This window comes from Amblyomma mixtum, chromosome 7, assembly GCF_055824585.1.
Source record: "Amblyomma mixtum isolate Tamu chromosome 7, ASM5582458v1, whole genome shotgun sequence".
In the NCBI taxonomy this organism is placed as follows: Eukaryota; Metazoa; Arthropoda; class Arachnida; order Ixodida; family Ixodidae; genus Amblyomma; species Amblyomma mixtum.
The window spans coordinates 93,055,777-93,065,352 of NC_143018.1; the positions used below are offsets into that span (position 1 = coordinate 93,055,777).

At 43.5% G+C, this 9,576-nt stretch overlaps 1 protein-coding gene across 3 annotated transcripts in view; it reads left to right on the top strand.

The window, feature by feature from the left end:
* Nucleotides 1-6,283, top strand: part of LOC149336859 (uncharacterized) — a 54,659-nt gene extending 48,376 nt beyond the window's left edge. Inside the window, exons 3-4 of one of the 3 annotated variants that reach the window (XR_016284341.1) lie at nucleotides 1,155-1,295; nucleotides 3,349-4,529. Coding sequence is in view for 2 of the 3 variants with exons in the window: in XM_089553168.1 (XP_089409294.1) it covers nucleotides 1,277-1,295; nucleotides 4,550-4,956 (426 nt within the window). In the remaining variant the exon portion in view is untranslated. Of the gene's footprint in view, nucleotides 1-1,154; nucleotides 1,296-1,982; nucleotides 4,530-4,549 lie in introns of those variants that run through there. The other 2 variants (XM_089553168.1, XM_089553166.1) reach the window with 2 other exon arrangements.
* The last annotated feature ends 3,293 nt before the right edge of the window (nucleotides 6,284-9,576 follow it).

Here is a 9,576-nt window from a genome sequence, read left to right on the forward strand (position 1 = left end):
ATGATAATTGATAATGATAAAATCTTCTTCACATTTTACAGTGCAGGAGATTCCTTGGAGTGGGCCTGCATTTGTGGTGTTTTCTTTTTCTTGTTTGTTTTGTCGCCACATTCATTTCAATAAATGTGTTGTGTCGTGTTGGCTTAGTGGCACATAAGCATCTAAGGCTTATTATCGTAAATGGCTGCCTTGGTGGTTCCTTCGAATTGCCATCATGATTTTTGTACTCTGCAGAGAGAGAGAGACTCTTTAATGAAGAGCAGAGAATTTAGCCGGCGTTTAAAAATTGCTGGCATGCTACTCTGCGTAGGGAGGGGAATTTGGGAGATAAAGACAGAAGGAGAGCAGAGTGGAAGAGGTAAAAAAAAATGGAAGATAAAATGCGGCCATGAAATGGGTACTAAGGATGCAATGGCGAGTATTGATGTAACCTATGGAATGATGGAGTGCATAGTCCGTCAAATGGGCTGACGAAGTTCACTGCATGAAGAATGCATGAAGGTAACGTGCAAGTGAATTTAGAGCTTATCGAGATGTCCAATGTCTTTTAAATATGTGAATAGAAAGTTCATTGCAAGTCTCTGTTGCCTGAAGCAGGCTAAGGGACCTAGAACTTTGTCTATTGTTAGGGGCACTGGGCAGAGCTTCTGCATGCAATGTTCATAGTACGCACGCGCGTTAGCATACGCAGGGCACCCAAGCAGGATATGTTCCACAGTTTCTACCGCGGCACAATTGTCACAATGCGGACTGTTCGTTTGTCCAGAACGGTATCGCAAGTCGTTTGTATATGCAGCATTCAGACGAAGTCGACGATAAAGTGTTTCCAGATGTCGAGGAATTCTGGGTGATCTAAGATGTGGGTCGACTGAGTGAAGAAATTGGTACTGATGTGTTGGCAAACTCCAAAGCCGATAAGTTTCTTCGGAAGCAAAACTTTTAGCCATCTGGGACGCATCAGATTTCATGAAAAAAGTTCTAATGTATCTCCGATGTTGATGGCCCTTACGGGCCGCTTCATCTGCTTTTTCATTAGCCTGAATGCCACAGTGAGCAGGTACCCACTGAAATGTTATGCAGTGGCCTGCGGCAATAGCTAAATGATGTAGATATCCGATGTCCAGGGAAACTGGCTGGTGATTCGTTTTCTTCAGCAGGTTGGCCTGGATCTGCAGAGATGCTTTTGAATCGGTGAAGGTAACCCAACGGCCGGCGGTTCGGCGCAGGATGTAAGAAACAGCTTCCTTAATGCCGTGAAGCTCAGCTGTCATAGAGGATGTCCTCCGCTGCAGCCGGTAAGAAAGGGCATGGCCTGTTGAGGGCACATAAAGGCCACATGAAGAGGTTTCTTTAGTAGTTCAACCATCGGTGAAGATATGGGTGTGCTGCCTATATTCCTCCGTTAAGTAGGCGAGAGTAGTTTGCAGAAGCGCTGCCTGTGGTATCATGTTTGTGTTTGTTACTCATGAAGTTTAACAGTTTAACTTAAGTTTAACTTCAATGCCTGTTGTTGTGGTTTGCCGTAGCTTGTCCACTGCTTTTGCAAGTGAGAGAAGACACTTTATTTCCTTCTTTTTTTTTTTCTAATTATGCAGATCAGCGTAAATCTGAAGAGTTACCAAGGTTTGCCGTACCTTCTGTGCTCCTTGTGTTTGGTTATGCAATACTTGGTTTGCAAATTTAGGCAATTTTCGAGTGAATGTACTCTTTGCAAAGAGCACAGGTTTCAGAGACTTTTAACAAGTGCTCGATTGATCCTCTATTTTCATATGTTTCAAATAGTGGCAGAACACTGTGTGAGACTATGGAGTTATTTCCTCACTTTTTTGCTGTTTTGTCATTATGCATTTGCACCGAGCAACCTCATCTTAATGCAGTCTGTTCTATATTTTTGCCATAAAGTATTAATAACGAAATGCACAAGAAGGGATGCAGTCAGGTCATGGGAAGAGGTGATTTATTTTCTCTTTGCCTTTTTTCAGGTTGAAAGCAGATCTCATATTTCCGACAAAGTTCAAGTCCCCTCTCCAGCAGTTATTCAATAGCTTCAGCTATATCGTATTTGTTGAATAGTTTAAAGGAATGCAATGTTTATCTTTGCTGTGTCCGTCCTGACTGCCTTGCTTTCCTTGATGCCGTCAGTACAGCGAACAATTACTTCAATGTCTGTTATTGTGTTCGCTTCTCTCACTAATTACAATGAAGCTGTAGTTTTACTGAAACCCTCTTAGTCCATAACGGGTGTTATCTTCATAACATCGCACAATTCGTTCTACGTCTAGCTTCTTAGTGACATTGAGTCTGGAGCTTTGTTGCGCAAGCCTCCACCAAATACTTGCAGCCTGAGCACTTTGTGGTGACCAGCTCATTTGGTTCTGTGCTGTCTCACTTGCATGCTGTAATTTTGTGCATCTGCAGTTATTTCTAATTGAAATCACGGTTTGGAGTAGCTGTTTTATTGCTGTAGATGAGGCTGCAGTCAGCACATTTCTCGTACTCACTCATGTGCAGTGTATTGCTTTGCTGGGGAGAAGCCGCCCAGTGTACTCGTACTGTGACTCGCCTCGAATGGCCCACTTTTTTGGGCCAGCTTGAAACAAAGCTGTTTCGAAACTGCTGGGACACTTTCCAGGTAGCACTTCTGCAGTAAATGTCACTGTTTTCAAAACTCAGTTACGTTAATATCTGAACAAGAAGACAGTTTCTTTTGATGGAACCACTGATTTGTGCTCAAAGCAATGAGAGCAGGAGTTGAGACTTGTTATTACACCTAGGTGATAATAACAACAAGATGACGTAACCACTTTTGATTACCTGCGTCATAGATGACGTTGGATTTGGGAAGCCAGTCATTTCTCATTCTTTGATAGTTTTGTTACTTTTCATAGTATACAGAGCAGAGTAAAGTGAAAGGCTGTTTGCTATATGCGAGCAGTGTGCAGACTTAATCATGTTTAATGATGGGCACTATGGAAGCTGCCTCTCTGTGATACATATATTTATATTAATTTGTAGTGGGAAGGTGGTTGCTATGCATTCTTTTTCAGTGGTTTTCTGGCTTTCTTGTGCCATGCTTAACATTTGTTATTCTAGCCTATGCTTCGAGTGCCTCTCCGGAATAACGCGTGTGAGTGAGAGACAAAGCAAATCTAAATTCTTCAGCGAACACTCTAGGTGTCCCTTCCTTTTTTGGCATCTGCATTCTGTAATTGCACTAAGCAGCTTATGCTTCTCACACTTTCTTGTGCGTGTTGATAAAGCCTAAAGTAAAACCATTTCGAGAAAGGATGTTCGGGGGCTCTGCCTGCAGGTGATCTATTTTCTCTTATTGTTCTGTTTGATTTTCAGGTGAAAAGTCCCCCTTCTGACATTTCTGATGATATAGAAGTCAGTTCTGCAACAGCTACCAAGACATTGTTCCCTGCCTTCTGGCCATGTTGCAACATGTTGTTTCTTTGTATGCCTTGTTACACTGTTTAGTATCTTCGTGTATGCCGTGACTGTGCATTATTTTAGGCATTCATTGGGAACATGAAACTCTGCCACTGAAACCCCTGCAGTTATACCATTATCGTTTATGAAACCTTATTTAACAATAATGACACAGAAATACTCTTGTCGCTTACGTGGTTGGCATCGATGCATGTTTTCAATTGCTACGACTGTTAAAACTATTCCATATCTTTGTTATAGCTGTGACTTTAATTTATGCCCCACTCCTTGTTCTGCCTTTTTTTTTCTTTTTTAAGTACGGTGTTGACGTGGTAGGAAAGGCTGCGTCACAGAGTGCATGAACAACAGCAGCAGCTGAAAGTTCAGTTGTGTTCCGCGGATTCTTGTTTGTTGTCGTGTGCTTCAGGGGAAGTGCTGCCCTGCAACCCTGCACTGTGAGCAGGTCAATGCCTGTGAGCTAGCAAGTGATAAACGTGTGCTTCTCTCTTTGTAACAAGTCATGACATACACAGATAAAGTCATGCAATGGGCTGTAATGTTTGTAGTTTATGCTCTACTCAGCTAAGCTACAAAAGCAACAGTGTTTTTTGAGTCGTGCTCGTGATTAGCTGTCCTCATGATATAAAATATTGGTCTAGTCTAAAAGAGAACAGCTTTTATTTTAGGCTTGCATGGTCTTAAGCAAGGCTCGGTTCTTCGGTTTGGTTTGGTTTGGTTTATGGGGTTTAACGTCCCAAAGCGACTAAGGCTATGAGAGACGCCGTAGTGGAGGGCTCCGGAAATTTCGACCACCTGGGGTTCTTTAACGTGCACTGACATCGCACAGTACACGGGCCTCTAAAATTTCTCCTCCAAAGAAATTCTAGCCGCCGCGGCCGGGATCGAACCCGCGTCTTTTGGGTCAGCAGCCGAGCACCATAGCCGCTGAGCCACCGCGGCGGCTTTCGGTTCTTCGATCGTGACAAGATCTGATCAGCTTGAGTTTGAGCATGCTCACCATTCATTAACTAACCTAGAGACATAGGCCAGCTGTTATCAATGCATTGAGGCGTACCCTTTATATCTAAAGAAATCCATGCATTGTTTCTTTGCGCAGATTTGGTCACGGCTAAGAGTGGCTGCACCTCGTCTCCGCATCAAAATTCGCAGGGATGCGGAAAGTGCCTTCTGTGCCCCGAGTGTGGCTATGCTACAGGGCGCATGAGTGATTTGAAGAGACACCAGAGAACCCACACTGGAGAGCGTCCTTTTCGGTGCAGCCTTTGCAGCAAGGCATTCACGACTGCAGACAGCCTTGTGAAGCACATCCGTGTCCATACGGGCGAGAAGCCATACCAGTGTATGCACTGTGGCAAGAGCTTCACGCAGAAGACCAGCCTGGAGGACCATGTTCGCGTCCACACAGGCGAGAAGCCGTTCCAGTGCTGTCTATGTCCCATGGCCTTTGCACACAAGTCGGCCCTACGTCGACATGTGCAATCTCACAGTAGGGGAACTCAGTAGCATTTTTTTTTAACCAGTAAGTTTTCGCAGAGGCTGTGTCTGAAGTTCTCCTGGTGCGCAGTGTATTCATCTAAAGGCATTTGCTATTGAAATATGTTGCAGGGTGTTCTGCGAGCATTTGTTGGAGAAGTTATTGTCAGCCATTGTGCACTGAGAGAGTATGTCAATTTTGTCATGACGTTTTGATTGAAATGATCTGAAGGATATTTTCACATTACTCATGTTGGCACTATCTGCAATGAGTTGCAATATTTGTAGGAAGGTATGAGCAGTAACAATATTTTAAGGTGACTGACTGTAAAGTAACTTTCTATTTCGCACCTAAATGAAAGCAACACTATTAGGTGTGTTTGCAGCGTATTAATGTTTTGTTTTGGTTTCAAATTTCTGAAGCAGCATGCTTTTTGCCTCTTGTTTGCATGTTAGAGAAAGAATTTTATGATCTGAAAAATTGGCCAGACTGTGCACAGTATGTTCTTGGAATGCTTGCCTGGTTCAAAATGGTTCCCTTTCTAAAATGAGATGGGAGAAAGATTCATCTTTGTTTTCTGTTGCATAACGACAATTTTTGCAGGAAATGTGGCTCTGGCATGTTTTTTTTTTTTGCTGTTATATTGTCACGGCTTGACGTACAGGCCGGCGGCGAGAACAGGTGAAAGCAGGGCACAGAAAAACAGGCAGGTCCAGCAGCAGCAACGTCGTCGTTGGCGTGCGGCGATCGCTCCTCGTCTTTTTCTTCTACTCACGACAATATAAATCGGATAGGTGATCCCTCTCTCGAAATGACACAGTGTATTTATTTGTAGGCATTCTGATGGAAATTCATGGTGGTCATCGCCTTGTCATTTTCTATTGTCCACTGCACTCTCTACATTCCATCTCATGGGAATGAGGGAAGGCTTCAATGTTTCCTATCGTCTGCTGCTTGTACTTTGCTGGTGAAAATGAAGCTGCAGCACTTGCTGACAGAGTTTTCTTTATGCGTCTTTGCGGAGTTTTTGCTGCGCCATTTCACGTTGTATTTCTCCCTTGGTGATAATTGATGGGGAGTTTTGTGTTGTTTGCATCTGTCAGCCTTTGCTTCATGCAAAATCCCACATTTACAGCACCTGAGTGGTTGTGCAGCTTTTTTGCGGAAATTTCAGAATAAATCTTACAATCGCAGCTTTTAGCGATGGCGTGTTCTCTTGGTTGTTGGCTTTTCTCACAATGCACGAAGTAATATTGTGCAACCATAGAGATTTGATAGCATAAAGAGGGTTCGGATAATGTTTGTGTTAATTTACTTTGAAAAATAAAGTATGGTCAGAGACCTCATTGTAGCACAGTCACCTTTCTTTCTGATGTGGAGTACACTGTTGTGGATACTGCACAGGCAGAACAACGGGTGTTGCACAGTAGAATAACAACCCGAAGTGATCTGGAGGGATGCAGATGAGACAGTGACTGCTCAGCTGGGAGCAACGTCTTGAAAGTGTGTGTCTGTTAAAGTTGGCCGCTGACCTCTTCAACATGCACAATGCTGAAGTGGCCTGTTCATTCAATGGACGACTCCTACTGCTTCCAACTGGAAGCCGTTAGGTCAGTGAATGGCAGGAGTGACCACTCAAAGGCCCAAATACTTCCTGCCAGGCTGTGTGGCAAATGCATTGACATTTTGCAAAACATGCACAGCAAAACTCGGCAGAAACATATTCAAGGCGTGGCACTCCTGACTGAATTGTCACTTTTCAGACTCCAACTTCACTAACCACTTTCGCTTCCTCATCTGCTGCATGAGTGTCATCTTCGTGCTTTTAGGATATCCGCCAGAGTATCAGTTTGTTGGAAAGCAGAATCTGCACAGTGCACACTTAGTCTCTACTGCCTGCCTTGAATGCCTGGTCTTCATGATTTTTTTATGAAAAGGCATCATATGTAAAGACAGAGCAAACGCCATGAGAAATGCATGGAGGCGTGTACCTAATAGTACATGTTAAACAACCTAGAACATTTGTGTCTCTTATGGTCATCTGTCTGCTTTACTTTTTGCCCCTTTCTGTATTGCGAAAAATGTCAAAACAACTCGCCCAACTTTATGTGTCTTGATTTTCGGGAGGCAATTGTGCAATGAAATTATTTGGCACCATGCAGTGTGCTAATGTTTAGCTGTACAGCACATCAAGAGATGCTGAGGTCATGTTCAGACACAGCAACAAACACTCGGACACAAAAACTTGGGTACATATAGCGACTGCAGTCACTAAACAGTGGAGTACGAATACAGATCACTTCTTTGCATTTCTCTGTTGCTGCAATTTGCTATTTCCTTCCATCAAGAAGTGTGAACATAGTTCTGGAATTTGCTTTCCTAGAAACTTAGTTTCCTTCTCTGTGGGGTCACTGGGTGGCTATGGTCACGCTTGGCACCATTTGTGTTGAATTTTATGTTCCTGCCTGAAGTACTTTTCATTTCTTAGTTTCCATCTGTTATGCAACTGGCATGTCCTCCAACGGTCAGTCCGTTTTTATTGTCCTTGCAGTTGAGAGTTTTCATTTTCGTTTCTTTAGTTCAACATATAGCCATCACCCTCCCTGGACTGTGTTCAACGCGCTTGTATGCAACCATTTTTTCCTTTACAAGTCGGTGTGTCTGAGGTTATTGTGATGGCACACTTTAATGGTAGTGACAGGCATTGCTTGGAGCACAAATTAAGGTTGGTGCCACGTCGTATCGAGGCTAGTTTGACCTCCATTGGAGAATTCCACAGCCATGTGTGCCACGAGAGACTTCGGGGATCATTGTAGTGCGGGGACTGTATGGCGGCATGGCAATGCCATTGATTTCCTAACGCTAGTTCCGCTTTTATGTAGAGGTACTGGAATGGGTCAGAAATTGGTGATAACTAATAATTTAGGATCTGTACTAACTTGAGGAGGTCGAGTGCATGAGTGGTTCATTATGAATACATTCTTCTTGGTAAGAATCTATAGTTTCTATTGAAGGCAGTGTTTACAGTCTTTGTCAAAAGTATACAGCCCAAGGAGTCTGCTTCTGAGCTCTGCAGTATGGCTCCTCTTTCATACTCTGGGACCCTAATCTCACAAAGGCAGGAGGAACATAAGTCCTCAACCATCCCAAGCTTAGGACTACCATATGCGCTTAAGAGTCCCGCTACACGTCTTGAAATCAAACCCCTTGGGCTGTATATTTTTGACAAAGACTGTACATAAAGACTCATTTGTTATTTCACATGCATGCCGGGAAGAGAATAATGTAGCAGGTTTCAAAGACCTTAGTGATGGACAATGTTGGCTTTGGGAGGCTAGTGGTTTCTTCTCCTATGATTAATGTCCACTTTAAATCTGCACAACAACCGCAGTGAAGTGAAAATCAAGTTTGTTTTAAACAAACGGTTCCCAGTCTTAGTCATATATTGAACTGCAAGGTATGGATCTCTTCCATGGCCCTCCTTAACCCTCACTAATTGCTATTTACTTTAAAAAGCATTGTTTTTTTTTTAGTCGCCAATTTCTGGTGATATTACTGAGTAATAAACAAATAAGGAAAGCCTTCAAGCATTATTGGACAAGAGGCTAGATGCTTATACTAATATGTGTGCATGATCATGTGTGCGTGTATTGCTTAAGCTAATACGTGAGACAAAACCGTGACAGTTACGGGTTGAGGCCCAAAATGTCACACTGCCTTTACTTCTATAAAACTTGGGTTAGGCCTAGTTGGTACATGATGTTGTGAAGGTGTAGGTTGCGCAAACACGGGACGAACCACGAAGAAAAGACACAGAGACACACACAAGCGCACTAACAACTGTTTACTTCTTCTTGGGAACGCATGCTTATACACCTAGCTGCGCATGCTCAAATGCAATCTTTAACAACAAAAGTCATGCCAAGGGCTGTTAACGCAGACACACACTTCTGACACACACTGCTGACACACGTGCCCTGTACTTACATTTCGTTGTTATCTATATGCACTGCTAAGATGAGTCAGTGCATTGGTGTGTCTGTGTGCAAAAATTAATAAGCGTCAAGAATATTTTAAAAACAATGCAGCAGCATTTATCATGACAATTAAGTTAAGTGCTAAGCAGAGAATAGGCTCAGAGCAAGGAGAGTTCGTAGGCCGCTAAATCATTTTCCCTGTTGACATTGCGATAGCGTTGGGCCTTATACCTGAATTTCACTGCTTCTAATCTCGCATAGTTTGCGCGGCTTGCTGCATGCCCGTCTGAAGGCGCTTCCACGTGCCAGGATGGAAGATGATGAATACTACATTTTCAATCCACAGGGCAACAGATTGGTCGTTTAACACACATGAACGCAGGTAGGTGAAGACGACGACATTGTAAGCAGAGCTCAAGAGACTAGCAGTTCAAAGAGGCAGGATGTTAAGATTTCTGCCAAATGATATTCATCTGAGGGACGTGTATGAATCGACCGACCTTAAACCGAATGCGACGGTCTGATTCGGTCATGAGTCAGAGGCTGACGGAGATCCAGCTTGGTGCAGACTACGGCCTCTTTGAGAGCGGGAGGCAGGTATCCCGCTTGGTGGTGGGTTCTGGTCTGATTACGCAGAGTCCAGCTTTTTGCGGTAGCCTGGTATGTTGTTTC